Source organism: Ipomoea nil, unplaced genomic scaffold, assembly GCF_001879475.1.
Source record: "Ipomoea nil cultivar Tokyo-kokei standard unplaced genomic scaffold, Asagao_1.1 scaffold1129, whole genome shotgun sequence".
Taxonomy (NCBI): Eukaryota; Viridiplantae; Streptophyta; class Magnoliopsida; order Solanales; family Convolvulaceae; genus Ipomoea; species Ipomoea nil.
This window is the reverse complement of record NW_017617557.1, coordinates 138,159-158,164: the sequence shown is the minus strand read 5'-3', so window position 1 is coordinate 158,164 and position 20,006 is coordinate 138,159. Positions and strand designations below refer to the sequence as shown.

General features: G+C 35.5%; 1 protein-coding gene and 1 long non-coding RNA gene across 3 annotated transcripts; one reads left to right on the top strand and one right to left on the bottom strand.

Moving 5' to 3' along the window:
* Positions 1-1,872: 1,872 nt before the first annotated feature.
* On the top strand, positions 1,873-8,801 carry LOC109183519. Its single transcript, XR_002054563.1, has 3 exons — positions 1,873-1,883; positions 2,225-2,230; positions 8,723-8,801. It is a non-coding gene; the product is annotated as an uncharacterized LOC109183519 (long non-coding RNA).
* Positions 8,802-10,389: 1,588 nt separating this feature from the next.
* Positions 10,390-19,912, bottom strand: LOC109183506 (wall-associated receptor kinase 2-like). Of its 2 annotated transcripts, XM_019333611.1 has the most exons (4): positions 19,902-19,912; positions 18,970-19,787; positions 13,215-13,403; positions 10,390-11,580 (listed from the first exon to the last, which is right to left on the bottom strand). In XM_019333611.1, exons 2-4 carry the CDS (start codon positions 19,244-19,246, stop codon positions 10,418-10,420), a joined length of 1,629 nt encoding a protein of 542 aa, XP_019189156.1. In that variant the 5' UTR covers positions 19,247-19,787; positions 19,902-19,912; the 3' UTR covers positions 10,390-10,417. The 2 variants fall into 2 exon arrangements, with proteins under 2 accessions (XP_019189156.1, XP_019189155.1); XM_019333610.1 differs by lacking the exon at positions 19,902-19,912 and having other exon boundaries at positions 18,970-19,824.
* Between the last annotated feature and the right edge of the window lie 94 nt (positions 19,913-20,006).

The window sequence follows — 20,006 nt, the reverse complement described above, 5'->3', positions numbered from 1 at the left end:
ACTTTGTTAACAAAAACACACTGCACACTAAAACCAAAACCCGTTTAAGTGTTTCAAAAAGACGATGTTAACACAGTGGCAGCAAAACAAGCCAAAATGCAAACTAAAATGACACACGTACACCGTAAACTGCAGCCCAAACTCAGCTCAATCCTATATCATCCGCAATTTATATCGTGCAGCAGGGCGCACATTGCATTGTGCACCTTGATGTAAAACGACGTCGTTTTGTACTCTTTTTTTTTTTTGAATTTTTTTTTTTTTTTTTTTTTTTTGTGTTTGTTGTTAACTTGTTAAAAAAAAATATTCATGTTTTGAAAATGTACATAATTGTATACTAAAATGTACATAATTGTATATGTGAATGTACATAAACTTTTAACTGTTAAAAAATCGCGTGTTCAAAAATGTACATAATTGTATACCAAAATGTACATAATTATATAACATAATACACATACACTCTGTTGCGTCGACTCCCCACACAACTTATCAAAACGACATCGTTTTGAGAGGCGCGGGGCGCACAGTGCTATATGCACCGTGGTGCAGGGTATAACGATTGTATATCATCCTATATGGCTTGAATCCATCCTCTCCCAAGGGAACTGCAAATTCACCATCATAGTCTAAGGAATGAAAAATTCTTCCCCTAGACACAAAATCCTCAATCAACCTGAATCCGAGAGGTTAGTGGATCATCCTCGGGTGATGTCACTTGACTCGCTTTTTATCTTTCTTTCTTTCTTTCTTGCTTTCTTTCTGAACTCGTGGGGGTAGGGGGGGGGGTAGGAACTTCACTAATCGTGAATAGACCTATCTGGGCTCGGCAATCTGGCCGGCCTAATACTCATCTCGCCCACAGAACCGGTACTCGTGGTTCTTAATCTCGGTGGAATCAGGTATCATACTTTCAGTGTGCAGACCCCCTAACTTAGATTTCAAGCCCAGCGAGTAGTATCCAACCTAGCAACTCAGGATTGTTCTACCAAGTTACTTCTAAAAGCATGCTTCTCTGACTGAATCTTTTCTCAGTTTTGTCGGTGACTTTACCGATCTTTTCTCTGTTTTGTCAGTGACTTTACCGATCTTTTCTCTGTTCATCTGAAAGGACATAGTCCAAACGCGGGCCTCCAAAGTCATGGGTTTTCCTCACTTTATATAAATAGCATATATATCTCATGCAACTTCTCTTTCTCATATTGGAAATCTAATTATCATGCAAGTTTCTCAATACTCAGGGACCAATTTTCATACTTTGTGTGATAACATGCTTCTATTCAAAAATCATACGAATACAACTCACACTAGCGTGTCGTTATGAGCCCGAGTGTCTGAGCCTTAGTGACCCACAAATCCTGATCCGAAACAACACATAGCTGAGCCTCAAAGGGCCCAGCTTCTCCTCAAAATGGCCTGGCGGACCTAGGTGGCGGGTCTTGAGGAGCCCTGCAACTTGGCTCCGCCAAGACACGGATTGGAGTGACGGATCACCCCATGATCCCTCACTCTGGTCCGTTAATCAACGGACCATGCCAACGGATCCCCTTTGGGTCCGTTGGCTAGGCCCTCACGGCCAAACCGAAAGCTGAGACAGTGAGCTTCTCTGTAACGCACCAGATGACACAAACTCCATTTTTACATCACAAACCTCAACAAAACACCTCCAAACAACCATGAATAAATCATCTAACATCATCAACACACAATAAACATATTACCATGCATTATTAATCATTTCTAAGCATCAAATCTCAAGAAATCTATTAACAAAGGGCTAAAATAATAGATTTGAGAATCCATGGTTTATACCTTTGAACTTTGCTATTCCTAGTGTGAATACCTCCTCTTCTTTTAACAATGGCTTCCACCCTCACCTCCTAGTTTCCTCAAACAATAACATAAACACATACAACACCCATCACATACTCATACATACACTATAAGATAGAAGAGATGAAATAGAAGGGTGAAAGATGAGTATCAGGAGATGAATGGAAGGTAGAAGATGAAGATGAATGGTGGAAAATGGCTTACAGTGCTTTCTCTTCTCTTTCTTAGATTTCCTCTGCTTACAGTGAAGGAGGCAAAATGGAGGGATTGAAGATGATCAGGTGAATAGTGTGGTTTAAATAGAGTACGAAACCCTAGGTAAGATGTTGGCTGAGAAGGGCATTTTGGTCCTTTGACTTATAAAATATCAGGCTCATCCCTTTAGACTAAGCTAGGGGTACTAAAATAGGTTTATACATCTTAGGGGATAAAATAGATTTCTTATAAGGATGTTTTTAAGTAAAAACATTTGACTCAGATTTCACACGTTCTTCTCAGGTTTCACTCATATTGACTTTTTGGGTCAAAACTTGATACATAGATATACCCAAAATTTATGATTTTCGAAATAGTTTAATATTTGGTGTTGAATTAATAAAAATCACGATTTAAAATATTTAATTCATACACCTATTTAAAAAAAAAAAATTGAATGAGTAAAACTAATTATTTTGGGATTTAGAAAATAGAATTTAGGAAAATAAATTTTGAGTTGTCACAATATGCGCCAGCCACTTGGATATATTGATTCTCAGTTCCCTAATCATGTTTGTTTGCTAAAACAATCTCTGTATGGCTTAAAAAAAGCTCCTAGAGCTTGGTTTAATCGCCTACGAACGTTTTTAGTATCAGTTGGGTTTAAAGCATCAAAGACAGATGTGTCATTATTTCACTATTCACAGGATTCTGCTTCTGTGTATCTGTTGGTTTATGTGGATGATATACTTGTGATGAGAAGTGATCAGAATTTAGTGAATAATTTACTGTCTAAACTGTCTACTGCTTTTAAGATTAGGGATCTTGGTGAACCTAGTTTTTTCATTGGGATTGAAACTGTTAAATGTGATGATGGAATATTACTTTCTCAGTAGAGGTACATGACAAATATTTTAAAACGTGCTAGTATGGCAGAATGCAAGACTCTAGCTACTCCTATTCCTATCTTGAAATCTGTTCCTTTCAATGCAGATTTGTATGATGATCCTACGCAATACATGAGTCTGGCTAGGGCGTTGCAATATCTCACAACCACACGACCTGACCTGTCTTTTGCAGTTAATCATCTTTGTTTGCATATGCATGTTCCTACAATATCACATTGGGAGCAACTAAAACGTGTATTGAGGTACGTTAAAGGAACAATTACTTTTGGTTTGCGTATAAGAAAGTCAGTGTCAAGAGAACTTCATGCTGTTTCTGATTTTGATTGGGCTGGTTGTTCTGAAGATCGTAAGTCTACTAGTGGTTATGTTGTGTTTCTTGGGTCCAATCTTGTGTATTGGGTCTGTAGTAAACAAAAAACTTTTTCTAGATCTTCTACTGAGGCAGAGTATAAATCTGTAGCAAATGTTTGTGCTGAGGTGATATGGATTTTATCTTTGCTACGTGAGATCAATATTCCTATTCCTAAATTATGGTGTGGCAATATTGGTGCTACTTAATCCGATCTTCCATGCTCGCACCAAACATGTTGAAATTGATTACCATTTTGTCAGAGACAGAGTTGCATCTGCAGATATTCAAGTTAAGTTTATTTCAACGAAAGATCAACTTGCTGATATATTTACAAAAGCTTTACCTGGTCATAGATTTTCTTCTGTTAGGGACAAGCTACATGTTACTAGTTTACCCTGTGCTTGAGGGGAGTATTAGAACTGTATGTATTTGAGTTAGATTATGATTCCTTATCTTAGTCTCCATGTGATTCTTTCACTATATATATTCATGTATCATATATCTTTGTAATCAAGTTTATTCAATACAATTCATTCAATTCTCATCCTAGCCTCACTCAATCAAAGTCTGGCCACCAGCTAAAGGTTCAAGGCTTGACAGCGTGACTAGCTTTATAAATGCTGGGGCTTTCTTGTTCTCAGCTATAAACATATTGTTCAAGTCAGAACACATAGAGTTATGAATGTAATTTTTAAATTGTAAATTGTACTATTTATAGCCATGTATTTAGAAAATAACAACAACAAGAATATATGTATATATTAAGCCCGGTTATGTCATCAATTCCTGTCACCACCGACACCCCAAGCCTGGGATTACAATATATAAATAGCTCTGTATTTAATTAACTATAAGGTATGATCGCTAGATCACAGTAAAATTCGATCTCTTGATCGTTGTAAAATTTGATCTCTTGATCAGTAAAATTTGATCTTTTGATCACGATAAACTTTGATCTCTCAATCGTGGTAAAATCCGACCCCCAAAAAGCCCTATGAAGTAGGCAAAATAGCCTGAGACACAAATTTGGCATAAGCCCTATGAGCTAAGCAATCAAGCCAGTCGGGTCGCCCTCCCAATCACTCACACCATGAGCTTAAGTTCATATCTCAGCGAAAATCAAGCAAGATTAGGTAAGTGAACCCAATCAAGTCACTTTCTCACCGCAATCAAAAGTGAAGTAGCTCGGAAAACTATCATGCTATTTTGTCTACTCTCTTTTGTTGATGATCCTCGCACCACAAGGGATTGGGAGGCTTGTGATAGGGTTATAGGGCAACCCTACTTGTCCTACGGATCACACTAGTGTAGTTTTTTACCTTACTAGTGCACTTCACAACTTCATGAGAGTCTATATGTGCACTTTCCAATCTCATGGGACCTCTCACTAGAGTATTTCTTGACCCGAGTAGTATGTATTACTTACCGGTCTCATTATTAGTAAACCTCCTCGTCTCATTATCAAATAGACTTACCAATCGCCTTGTATGTAGACTTCCTGACCGGATTACGAATATACTTCCCAACCGCGTCTGATTAGGCCGTCGATCTAGATATAATCATCAAGACGAAGCCAACCAAATCTGAGCACAACCGGTCTCGTAAATAACCAAACAACGACACCAAGTGTCCCATCATATAGTCAAACCTCTAAAGACAATGACAAGAATAATTTTGCCATTGAATTTCCATAGGACGCATGCAGAGCATGTTAGACGCCCATGTGTACCTCTCCCCTCTATATATAAAGGACATTTAGTGCACTTATTGCACATATGCTACACTTGTCCAAGAGTATCCATGATATTTGTACAAGTGTAGCGGATGCGAATGTTGCAGAAAGCTTAACTTTCCGTGACATTTGTAAAATTGTCGCGAAAGCTAAGAAGCGGTAACGCTTTTTCAAAAAAAGTGTTACGGATTCATATTTACAAAAATAAACGGATATCCGTGACTTTTTCTAGTAGAAATTACCACGGATACCCTTTATTTTTTTTATTTTTAAAAATAATTATTTAAATGACCCAAACTTAATTAATACAGTATTTTGCTGGGACTCGAGGCAACAAAGCATATCCAAGAAAACAAAGTAACATATATAGGCCCTGTTTGGTAAAAAATTGGTCTATAGGCTAATTTTAACTTATTTGACCATTATTAATTGTTTGATTTAGTTAAAATATCACTCTAAATGTTTGGTTAGGCCAATTTTAGCTTATTTGACCACTATTAATTGTTGGATTTAGTTAAAATATCACTATAAATGTTTGGTTAATTAGATTTTTGTAACTCCAAAAGGCTAAAATTCAAAAAGCTACTCCAAACAACTTTTTCAATTAGCTTTTTGAGAAAAGAAATTATATCAAATAACTATCAGCTAACAGTTATTTACCAAACACTTTTTTACAATGAGCTAAAGTTATCAACTACTCATACTCTCAAATTAACACAATCAGCTAACAACTATCAACTAACAACCATTTTACCAAACAAGGCCATACTGTAACTTCAACAAACCAAACCTAATATATACATTAACTTCAACAAATCAAAGTAAAATATACAGAGAAATCGTGAAGCAGGAATAGATATAAGGGTGGCATGGAGGTACAAGTTGGAACTGATATAAGGATGGAGAGGAGTAAAGGTTGGAACTTGGTATAAGTTTGGAACATGAACATGTGTGTTGTTACTGTCTGTTATTGTTGTCACTACTACAGAAATCGGATTTAATGTCGACATTATAACGTCGGTTTTTAGAAAATCCGACATTAAATATTTAAAATTATTTTTTATTTTTTAAAAAATACATATGACGTCGGATTTTTGGTATAGCCGACGCCGTATCTACAATAAAAATAAATAAATAAATAAAATCTACGGCGTCGGCTCTTTATAAAGAGCCGACGCCGTATCTCCCATAAAAAAATAAATAAATATAGTATACGGCGTCAACGAGTATACAACCGACGCCGTATACTCGAATTAAAAAAAATAAAAAAAATAAATATAGTATACGGCGTCGGCAACATATACAGCCGACGCTGTATACTCGAATTAAAAACAAATAAAAAAAATAAATATAGTATACGGCGTCGGCTACGTATATAGCCGACGCCGTATACTCATTTCATTCTAATAACCTAGTCGAAGACAGATCAGATCCACCGCCACCGCTACAAAATAATCGCCATCAAAACTTCAAAACTTTCCATCCCCGCCACTCTATCCTCATCTCCACCACTGCCACCGTATACTCATCTCTACTCACCGTATCTCCACAGATCAGATCCCTCGTCGCTACCTCGCCGCTCGCCGCCTCGCCGTTCGCTGCCTCGCCGCCTCGCTGTTCGCTGCGTTGCCGCTCGCCGCTCGCCGCCTTGCCGTTCGCTGCCTCGCCGCTTGCCGCTCGCCACTCGTTGCCTCGCCGCCGGACGCCGGACGGCGTCGACCTGTCGCCGGCAGGTACGTGTATATATATATATATATATATATATATATATATATATATATATATATATATATATATATATATATATATATATATATATATATATATTAAAAATGGTTTTTTATATATATATATATTTAATTAATCTTTTATATTTTTTGAATTTTGAATTTTATAAATTATTATTGTGTATATTTCGAAATTTTAGGAATAATTGTGTATATATTTTTAATTTTATAAGTTATTGGGTAAATTATGAATTGTTGTGTGTATATGTAGAATTTTATGAAATATTGTTTATATATTATTGTGTATATTTTGAAATTTTAGGAATAATCGTGTATATATTTTTAATTGTATAAGTTATTGGGTAAATTATGAATTTTTGTGTGTATATGTTGAATTTTATGAAATATTGTTTATATATTATTGTGTATATTTTGAAATTTTAGGAATAATTGTGTATATTTTTTAACTTGTATAAGTTATTGGGTAAATTATGAATTGTTGTGTGTATATGTGGAATTTTATGAAATATTGTTTATATATTTTTAATTTTTAGAAATTGTTATCTATAAATGAGATGGATGGAGTAGTAGTTAAGAATTAGTGTAGTTGTTGTAGTAGTTATAATTTCTAGATGTGGATGTTTTGTTCATGAACTTCCACACCTATTTATCATATATTCAATTTCAATTATCTTATATACTATAAAACCAAAAGAAGAAGTTGCATTTACTAAAACCTATTCCAATTAATAAGGAATTAAGTATGTGATTCTTATTACAATTCTAATCTTGATGCTAGGTTGAATCAATACTTGGTTGCAATGATAAAAATGATTCTTGACTCATGAGCTAGGTAGAGAGAGAAATTAATCGAGTTAAATATATTATTATGTTTTTATGATAATATATTAATGAGTAAATGTTCTATTTCGTTTGATTTCACTTCTTTAGGTGAAAATATTTGATTGGTTTATTTTTTGTTAGGCGTCAATCGGGTTTGACTAAGTTCAATCCTTGCTGCGCTCCTCCTCCATTGTTCTCCGCCGGTCTCGGGTACGCAATTTGTCTATTGTGTTTAACAAGATTCCATTCACATTGTGTTTGGCATGTTCTTAGGTTAGTTAGGATGTATAAGAAAGCATCTAGAATTGACAAATGGTTATTATAATTTTACCTAGATTGGCTTGTACGTGATGGATAAATGCTACTTGTTTGCGTCCATGAAATGCTACTTGTTTGCACTATGTAAATGCTAAAATTATTGTAGTTGTTGTAGTAGTTATTATTATAGAAATTTGTTAAAATAGTGTTAACAAATGTTTAATTAGAGTTATTATTATCTAGATTGGCTTGTACGTGATGGATAAAAGTTGGATGATAGCTAATCGACTTAGTACGGAATACGAAGATGGAGTTAGAAAATTTTTAGACTTTGCAAAGAGTAACCTTCCGAATAGTAATAATAGGTGGTTGTGTCCTTGTAAGAAATGTTGTAATCAGAAAAAGTTAGGTGAAGAGGACATATATGATGATCTAATCGTTAATGGGATTAATTCATATTATACACAATGGATTTGGCACGGTGAACGCGATGTGTCTACGACATCTAATGTGTATGTTGACAATGAAGATAATGAGTCTGAAGATCGTTGGATGAAATGTTTCGCGATGTTGGAGAAGAGTTTACCAATCGGTCAAATGAGTTAGATGAATTATTGAATGATTCAAAACAACCGTTATGGCCAGGGTGTAGTAAATATTCCCGATTACCTGCTATATTAAAATTATTCAACTTGAAAGCAGGGAATGGGTGGAGCGACAAGAGCGTTACTGCGTTACTTGAAATAGTAAAGGACATGCTTCCAGATGGTAATGAACTTCCCAATAGTACGTATGATGCCAAAAAAATTTTGTGTCCAATGGATATGGGATATACAAAGATACATGTTTGCCCTAACGATTGCATATTGTTTAGGAATGATTACAAAGACTTGCATGCATGTCCAATATGTGGGGCATCTCGTTATAAAACAAGCGAGAATGTTGCTCGTAAAGTACGTTTGAAAAAGCCACCAGCTAAATTTTTGTGGTATCTCCCAATTCTTCCAAGATTTAAGCGCCTGTTTGCAAATCCAAGTGATGCGAAGAACTTAACATGGCATGCAGATCAAAGGATTTCTGATGGTAATCTATGTATAATTGGTTGTGTTTGTGAATAGGGGTATTTACATCAATTTTGAGTTGGCATCAAAAGACACGTATGGCTTCCTAGATCCATATTGGATTCAACCAAAAATGAATAATACAGAATAAAGAAAATCATATATAAATGCCACCATGCAGTATGTGAAGAAAAATGTATATTTAGCCCCATACGTTCTCATGTAAGTTTTAATTACGTTTTAAATTAAAGTGCTTATATATAATATATTTTTATTACATATTATATTTACTTATTTACTTATAACTAATAAATTACTTATTTGTAGTGAGCATTGGATGCTGATGGCGATTTGTCCTAGATTAAATGAAATTTTTTGGTTTGATTCACTCGGTCATGGGCCGCGTGAAGACATTAAACATATAATGGAAACGTATGTAAATTTATATAATGAATTAATAGTTATTATTAATTAAACTAGTGATGCCAAATATTTACATATATTTTATGTCTTATATGAATTGGTGTATGGCTGCAACAAGCATGATGAGTGGAAAGAACAATCTCGTCCACCGAAATGGACTACATGTTTGGTAAGTACTTCTTTCACTTTGTAAAACATGCAAACTTATTGTTTTTTATTACTTTTTTATAATTTTATTGTAATTCAAATGTAGTGTGCTATACAAAAAGGAAGCACCGAATGTGGTTATTATGTGATGAAATTCATGTGGGAAATTGTTTCCAACAACCTAAGCAAAGGAATGGATAAAGCAAGTAATTTAATAATACATATTTCTTCTTCAAATGTTGTTTAAAATATTTGCTTATTTATTATTTTTATTTTTTTTGAACTTTGTAGATTTTGGAAAGACAAGGAAGATTGCCCTACAACAAACAAGAGATTGATGACGTTAGAAACAAGTGGTCTAAGTTTCTTATTGATGAATGGGTTAATAAAACGTTGCTCAATTGATACTACTTTATGTTTAAAACTACTTTGTGTTTATTGGTTTGATGTTAATTAGTAGTTTTGTTGCTTGAATTATTTGGTGTTGATTGTGTTTATAGTAGTTTATGTAGATTGTGTTATTTATATTAATTTTATTTTTAGTAGCTTAATTAGTTTCATGTTTAGTACGTAACTTGAATTAGTTGATGTTGATGTTGAATGTAACTAGCTGCACAAGTTCTGATTGATATAGCAGGTTGGGCTAGAAAGCATAAAACATTTTTAATATAAAAAAAAAAAAAGAAATATACATACGACGTCGGCTAATAGCCTATTAGCCGACGTCGTATAATTTTTTTTTTAAAAAAATACACATACGACGTGGGCTAATAGCGTATTAGCCGACGTCGTATAATTATATATTATTTAAAATAATGATACGATGTCGGCTAATTAAGGAAATAGAGGGAAAATCTATTTAGAATAGAGATAATACAACTGCAAATTCCTGCTTCACGATTTCTTGTCCACCAGCATTGTTGTTAAATGATTTTTCTCTACATCGTCTCATCTGTAAATAAATCCAAGCTGTAGTCAAACGACATGGCGCCTGACGAGAAGTAGCTAAGCTCACAACCCTTTGGTCTGCGTTGTAAATCTTCTCCATTAGTCCTTGCCAATCGTTGAAGTTCAGTTGCTACTTCCATCATGCACGGCCGTTTTTTAGCATTTAGCTTTATGCATCTCTTGGCAAGCTTAGCAACAGCAAATATTTCTTCTTCTCCACCTTCATTTGCAACTACACGGTCTAACATTTCAAATAGCCCATCTTTTTGCTTCAAAGTCGTCTTAAACCGAAATGCCAATCCTTGATCAGACGTATTGGAAGATATGACCTTTTGTCCTGTCAATAATTCCGCGAGGACGACCCCAAATGCATAGACATCGCTTTTATCGTTTAGCTGGCCCGAGCGAAAGTATTCGGGGTCTAAGTACCCAAAGGTGCCCCCAACTACCGTGGTTAAATGGGTTCTATCGATAGGTACTGACCTTGAAAGTCCAAAATCTGAAATCACCGCCCTATAGTTTTCATCCAGAAGTATGTTGCTCGACTTGATGTCTCGGTGAAAGATGGCTGTAGAAGCGCCCGAATGCAAATAGGCTAAGGCTCCGGCTATTTCTGCACCAATCCTTAAACGTTGTGCCCAGGACAGTGGTGAAGTGCTACTATTAGTATTATTGTTATTAAGATGTTGTGAAAGGGTTCCATTGGATATGTATTCATATACAACCAATGGAACTTCTGTTTCCAAACAACAACCTAAGACTTTCACAATATGTCTGTGATTTATCTGGGAGAGTATGACGATCTCATTGATGAACTGGCCAACTTGACCTTCATTTACCTTGTTAGATTTCTTCACAGCCACTATGCACCCATCTGATAACATACCTTTGTATACTGTACCAAGTCCACCTTTCCCAAGAATACGACTTTGATTGAAATTGTCTGTTGCTTTCTCCAGTTCTTCGGTCTTGAAAATTTTTATTTCTAATACACTTCCTCTGTTACTAGTAGACACTTGCTTTTGCAATAAGAAGCCTCCATTCCTCTTGAAGAATCTTTCTTTCGTTTTCTCAAGTTTCCTCTTTTTGAACTTGCGAATAAGCCAGAATCCAGTGACTACAAGTATTAAAATACTTATGCCCACTCCAACACCTGTTGTGGAAATTAAATTAAACTTTACATTCATTAATTTATGGACTCAAAGACAATATTGTGTTGTGGCAAATTCTCATGACTGTTACACAGGAGACACAAGTTGGTTTTCATAAGTATTAAATTCTTCTCATAAGTAACAAACAAGCATAAGTATTACAACAGACTCACCCTTTTGTTGTGGGTTGTAAAGATTAATTAATTTTAAGGAAAATTGCTATTATTTTCAAGGAAAGTTTCCCTTAATAGTTTATTTTCATGATATAATTTGGGTCCGTTTGGAAAGCTGAAAAATGACTTCCGGAAGTCATTTTTTAGATTTTTCAGGTGGGTATTCAAAGAAAATGAAGTCCAAGGAAAATATCAATTATGGTCAACGTAAAAAATGCTTAATTTGTCCAAAAATGTCTTCTTAGTTTTTTAGTCGGAAGACATTTTCCATATTGTTTATTTTTCATTTCTCTCTTTGCTCTCTTCTTTTATTTTTTTAAAGTTAATTTCTGGATTATTATTATTACCACCACCACCTACACCACCACAACTACCACACCACCACCACCACCATTGTCACCACCGGTGCCACACCATCACTACCACAAACACTAAAACAAACACCACCAACACCAACATCAACACCACCACCACAACCACCCCACCGCACCCACCACCACTACCATAGTACCATCGCTACTGCCACCGCCACCACCACCAACACAGCACTACCACACTAGCATTGCTATCAACACCACCATTACCACCACTACTACAACCACCAACACCAATACCACATGCACCACCACCACCATCACCACCCACCACTACTACCACCACTACCACCGCCGCCGCCACTACCACCACCATGACTACCACGAACATCAACACCACCACCACCATCACCACCCACACACAACCACCACCACTGCCACCGTACCACTACCACTGCCACCGCCACCGCCATCACCATTATCACACCACCACTACCAACACAACCACTACTACATGCACCACCACTGCCACCAACACCACCACCACTACCACCAACGCCATCACAACAACCACCACCACCACACCATGCACCATCGCTAACAACACCACAATCACCACTACCACTACCACCAACACCAACACCATCACAACCACCACCACAACACCACCACTTGAACCGTACCACCACCAACACAACACACTACCACCATCACCACATATTATTATTATTATTATTATTATTATTATTATTATTATTTATCATCATCATCATCACCGTCATCATTATAACAAAATATGTTCTTCTTCTTTTTTTTTTTTTTTGGAAAATGAACCAAATAGAAAAAATGTAATTTTTCTTTTTAGCTTTGAGCCAAACAGAAAAATAGTTTTCTGACATTTAACCAAACACCAGAAAATTACAATATTTTTTGAAAAACATGTCATTTTCTAGAAATAATTTTCTTGAAACATTTTTCCAGGTTTTCAAACGAACCCTTATATTCATTGGGTATAACAAATTGACTGACACATATACTTTCAATCAAATATTAAATAATTTAATTAGATATATAGCATCATATCAGCATAAAAAAATTATGAGATAAATTTTAGAAGGGAATAGGTAGGCATTACTCTTATTTCCATACCTACAAAAATTAGCGTGACCAACATATGCCTTTCGTAGTCAAGTATGCAAGTGTATCCGTATGGACTGGATTTACTTAAATCACTGCGGTAGCCTTGTCGACAAGTGCAATAATAGCTGCCTGGAATATTAACACAATCTGCGTTCTTTGGGCACATATTCTCCTTTTGGCTTTCACACTCATCAATATCTTCAGAGTCAATAAAAAGAGAATCGTTACTTAACAAGTAAATTTGTATATTCTCTCTTAAAAGTCACTACAACTACCGTAAATTAAATTGTTATACTATAGATTATGGTCTACACAGCTGTGTGAACTATAGTGATACGCCATAAATATGTATATTGAACATGTAGTAATAGAATTTAAATAACACTTTAGTGTTGACATGATACGTAAGGGTTGCTATAATGAACCTACTGTGTGTGTGTATATATATATATATATATATATATATATATATATATATATAATGAAACTGAATAGCATAGCTCATACCAATATATCAAATGAATGTGTTTTGGACTTAAAATGATACTTTAGTATTGCTATAATGAACTTATTGTATGTTGTGGAATAAGTTAATTGATTTATAAATATGTATTGTAGCGTCAATCTCCGAAGATAAAACAAATTACGAATTTAGTGTTTGAGCACTCAAACATAAAGTTTGATGAACAAGGACAATAGGCGAACACTTCATTATTTCGTTTTGCAAAAACGTTGGCAGGTTTTCTTTTAAGAAAACAGGAGACAGGAGAAGTGATGAGAGCAAAAGACAAGATTTTGAGCAGGTAAAACCAGCGTACAAATTTGCCAACAACAAGGCTATTTGTAGGAGATGAGGAAAATAATAGTATTCAATAACGACATTTACATATGAAATAATTTCATATATGTAACCCCATAACCTACCACTTTAATCTACCGTTTAATTCTCAAAATTAAATTGGAATTAATTTGTAATCAATTCATATGGATTAGAATTAATACTACTAGAATAGTGTACTATAAATAGTACTTCGAGCAGTATCTACGAACAGTAGTTCGAGCAGTACCCACAAAGAGTTGTTTGAAGGTTATGTGGATTCGAGTACTAAGAACACTTTTGACAAGATACCCCCACATTTCAGGTATTGGCAGGAAAACTTCCTAACTTTCCACAACTCGTAAGGAATCTTATCGAGTTTCTTGTAGGGAACCTTATTTAAAAGGTAATTTCTTTTCGAAACTCAGTTTACACACATACTTTGAGGTAAAACCAAACTGATCAACGTTTCGATTTTTATGTTCAGCAACATCGTTCGATTGAAGTGAATATCATGTCGTACGCTCGAGTACGGACGCTTATGCAGAAATTACCGATAGGTGTTTCAAATTCAGGACATCTATCGCTTCTACCCGCCTTAATTCCACGATTAAGTTGGTTATGTCAGAAAAGTTGAAGCCACTTCTTGGTATCACCCGAAAAGTGAATCGACTTTCCGTCGACACCGAGAAGTAAACTTACTTCTAGGCTGGGCCGAGAAGTACGTAAACTCTAGCCTATGACCAGAAGGTACGTTTACTTCTTGGACACATGGCTGAGAGGTGCTTCTAGCACTTCTTAGACTTGAGATGTGCGCTTCACTTTTCGATGGTTTAGCCACATCACAAATATCATATTTCTGTTTATCATTACTTTGGAATGTGGTCATGCTAATTAATCTTCATAGAGATTAAAAATTACCATGACCTAGTCTGCCAAGCCACAAATACGAAGACTCAACCAGGCAAGTTGAAATAATAATATTTATTAATTGCAGTTATTACCAAGCTTATAACTCATTTAGTAATTAACCCTTTCCTTCATTCCAAATTTAGACAAAACCTTTTTTTTTTTTCTTGTTTTTTTTGTTTTTTTTTTTGTTTTTAAATAAAAGGCCAATTCATTAATCATAAACAGGAATGTTTACAATACAGATCGTTAGAATGACAGTGCATTCTTTACGGTCAGACATAGAAACAAATTTCCTAGTAATGTTATATAAAACTTGGATCGCGGACTGTTTTATAAATTTGAAGCCGAAGTTGTTGGATGAACTCGGTGCTTCTTCACAGATCTGGTCAAACATAGTTAAGCCTGACTTTGATGTGACCATTTTATCTTTCCACGCTTATGAGGAGAACTCGCTAAAGAAACGAGAGGAAAACTCGCAAAAGAAATGAGAGGGATACACTCGCCAGAGAGACGAGAGAAAACAAACTAGTCAAAGGAACAAAGGGATAACGTAGAATCAAAAGAAAACAAAATAAATGAAAAAGATGATAGAAAACCTGTCAGATCTGGAGAGTCTCTACGCCTTCTCTGAAAAGAACGATCAGTGAAAATCTAAGATCTAACGCTTATTCCTAAAACAACCAGATGATGGAGTCTACTAATGGCACCGCCGGCTCAACCCTCCATTAGAGCGTCAGTCGGCAGCTGGAGGATGGAGTCACAGGGTCTTTACAGATGAAAAAGGGAGAGAAAGCAGTTGTGTAATTTGGAGAGAAAGCAGTTCGACAAAACCTTGTTTTAATCCACAAGAGTGATAACTTTATACATCATTTACACCACTACTCGAAAAGTCAAGTGATTTTAGATTTATTTTTGTTGTCTCAACATTTTCATCATTTTGTTTCAATTTCAAGTTTCAAACTAATACATGCAATTTGGTATCTCTAATCAAGTTAATTTGCCTTAGCGTATTCACTTTTATACTTCAGGTCCAAAGACTCCCACAACCCGTTAAATGTTTTCAGTTGACAGTATACATTGTATATCAAGTCACACAAACTCTTAAAACATAGTTTAGGCATACGAAAACAAAATATTTCCAAACCCTCACTTCGCTAACGGTTTGAGCGTTTGACCCATGTTTCTTTCCACTATGAACCATCTCAGTCAACAACCTTGACATGTCGAGAATCTCTACGCTGAACATTTTATGTTGCCATCCTTTGAAATTCAACTCATTGAATTTCCAAGGTCTTTTGACCAGATCAATTGGTACCGTTACAGACACCTTTATTATAGAGATATACCCTTAGATGTCACCACTAGTCTGTGAACAAAAGTTCATTAGGGTTTTGGAATGTGTAACAACATTGCCGCTTAGACCATTTGAATGTGCACCACGAATAACATTCATGCTTCCATTTTCAACAATAGTGGATGTCATTGACTTATTCAACAACAAATTTTAATTTAAGATTGTAGGTTGTGAAATGAGTTGATTTACACACACACACATGAGGTCGAGAAGGTTAATAGAGGTTGTCGGTCTTACTGGGAAAGTAAGTAAGGACCAACCACGTTAGATCGGGAAGCTCTGAGTAGAGTAACGTAGGTTGGGAGCCAAAAAAGTCCCCCCTCTAGGTGCAATAAATTTCCTATATATAGAGGGGAAGAAAGGACACATGCCGAGCATATCTTCCACGTGTCCTTAGAGTTTTGACACGTGGTAAGACGCTTGGAGACCGGGAGGTCTACTAATCAATGAGACCAGGAGGTCTACAAAAAATGAAATCAGGAGGTCTATTAATAAATAAGAACAGGAGGTCTATTATTAGTACATGAGACCGGGAAGTAGGTTGTACTTGGTAAGTGCATTATGGTTGAGAAGTGCACTATTGTCGGGAAATGCACTATGAGCTCCGTAACCCAGGTGGGTTAGTTGGCCTATAACCCTATCAATATATATATATATATATATATATATATATATATATATATATATATATATATATATATATATATATATGAAAAAGGGTTTTATAATTTTTAATATAAACCCAACGAACAAGAAAGGAGAAGGTGAAATCGGAGTCCTGTATACTCACACTTTCCTTAAAACCGACTCGCTACTTCTTGATGGTGCTAGGAGCATTGTGGCGCCAATCTCCCAAGATAAAATGGACTACCACTTTAGTGTTTAAGCACTCAAACATAAAGTCCATTGGACTAGGACAAGAAAGAAGAAGAAAGAGAAATCCTAGTCGTGTATACTTACAGTTTCTTTAAAACCGATTCGCTACCTCCTGATGATGCTATGAGCATTGTAACGTCAATCTTGCAGGATAAAACTGATTACCACTTTAGTGTTTGAGACTCAAACATAAAGTCCTTGCGGGTCAGCCAATTTTCGGATGACATTTGACTTGCACCCCTGCGCGCGAGAGAGAGATTCTATGCTATACAATTCAATCTCATTCTAAAAGGCTCTTGTATATATAGTGGTGCAAACCCAAATCCCAAATCAATGTGCGACAATTGTTTTTCCAAAGTCTTTCCACCTTCATTTTTGAACTCAAATGGTCTAATTTGAGAATTAATTTTTCATTCACCCATTATCCGATTTGAGCATTCAATGTATCAATTTCTTCGTCTCACTACGTAGAGTGCGAATCAACTTTGACCAGACTCAAATTGGAAGTCCACCCCACATATATTTGTACTAAAAAATAGCCACTTAAATGTCATTTTAAGCTAAAATTCTCAACACCTATTGTGTATAAAATTAAACTAGATAGCAAAGACATAAAGTATTATTTCAATGATACCTTAATGTTATTATAATGAAACTAATGTGCAAGAAAAATAAATTAAAATAGAGCTCATGGTCGATAGTAAAATTTGCCCTGCATAAATTAATTAGCATTGTATTGCAGAGTTTAGTATGGAATCTGTTTTGTAATGCTCCATCTTGTTGATCTACCTCATTATTGGTCACTAACTAGTATTTCATGCCATTAAATTTCTCATTATTTGAAGTGGAAAGAAGGATTGAAAGCTATAGCTAGTAGTGTAGGTACAATTTTTTATTTTTTATTTTATAAGAGTATCACCATTAGTGAACTTTTTGAGATTTTTACAGGTAAGAAAAATTAATGACTGTTTTTTTGGCTATTAGGGAGAATAGTTTTTTGGCAAATCTTTCTCTTGCAAAGTTAGGTTGTATTATGTCAGGAAAAAGCAAAAAAAAAAAAATTAAAATAAAAAAATAGACGAGCGCTTATAGTGCACGTCTCGTCACAACGGGTGCGTGTTGGGGCGCTTCAGAGTGGTTGTCGCATGCCAACTTGCGGCCACTCTGAAATGAAACTTGATCTATTTCGTTTTTCGGTTGGTTGTTGCAACGGCCAGCTGCATCTTTGCAGTCACTCAGCCAGCTTCTTTTTTATTTTTTTATTTTTTTATTTTATTCTTTTTAGTTTTTCTTGTTTAAATTTTTTGTTAAATTTTTAAATATTTAAAAGAAAATTATGCAATATAAATGTAGAATACAATTTTGATACCATATGACTAGAATTGAAACTTTGTAATTATATATTTATTTTAATTTTGGCATGTTTAATTTAAATATAATAAAAAAATAATATTGTAATTATAATTTTTATAATGATAATAAATAAAGAATAATTAAAATATAATTGAGTAAAATGGTGGGTCCATAAAAAACTAAAAAAAAAAAAAAAACTTAAAATTAATGGGGAAGAGTTTTTTGTGATTGAGTGAGATAGTGAATGATGATGTGGATGCGGTCATGCGGATGTCCATAAAAAACTGAAAAAACTCAAATGAGGATGTTCTAAACCTCATCACATTTTGAGACATGGGTGTTGGACTTGCCTTTACAAGCTTCCGCCCAACAATTTTCCAACTATCCGGTGCTAGACTTAACTTTACCTGTCTCTGCCCAACAATTAAAACAACTCAATAAGAATTACGCACCTTGGCATCCACTAGGCAAGTATGGGTTCCCCTGGTAGCCATGAGAGCAGCGACACAGATATCCTTCACCACGAGTTGAGTTGGCACAGTAAGAATTGTGGCCACATATTGTCTTCTTTACTTTGGCGCAACTCAGATTTCCAATTGACCAGTCAATTGCAGACGGAATAGTAAAGTCTGGACTGCATTTAATTTCATCGAACTTGTCGAAACTCTTCTCAACAATCATAACATAGTTACACTGATTTCTAGACCAAGTAGAGTTATCTGTGTTCATGGTGTGCGCTCCAGACACAAAGTAATCGCCAAGCTTTGTTTCAATGGGTGTTTGACAGCAACCATAGCCAGAACATGATGAGAAATTGGGTTGGCTTTCTATCCTGCCTTTATTTACACAAAATGATGCACACCCAGTTATGATCCTTCCGGTTCTGAAATCCTTCAAGAATGAAAATATATCACACCCGTCACCCTATTGCCACGAACTTATTCTTGGTGTGAGAGATACTGAAATGAGGCTGTAACAATTCGTAGCCAATGGTATCAACATCACCTTTTTCCAGGTTTTTTCCAGAGGACATGTTGTAGACCACCGGCGACCCATAGGCCATGACAGTTATACTGTCGGATGAGATGTTATAAATGGTCACATTTATAAAATATGGCAGGGTTGCAATTTGGGTAGAACTGTTGCAGTTCACTCGAAATGGTTCATCTAGATAGCACCCAGGCTTTCCGATGCCAAATGGGTAAGAAATTGTCAAGTTACCGCATTTTTCTTGGCAACCCGGCATTGCCAACCCTTTGGCTCTTGCTTGCTGAAATATGCACCAGCTGCTAATCACTTGTAGCATAAACAACAACAATGATACCTCAGTAAATGCTGCCATATTAATTGCGTGTCACTAATCTCCTGGTTGAATTGTATGCACCTCAAGTGTGGGATAGCTGACCTGAAGATTTACACAAGGTGAATGATTAATCCCTTAACTTTTAGGTAAAGATAGATGAGTAACTTTTACTCAATCATACACCCC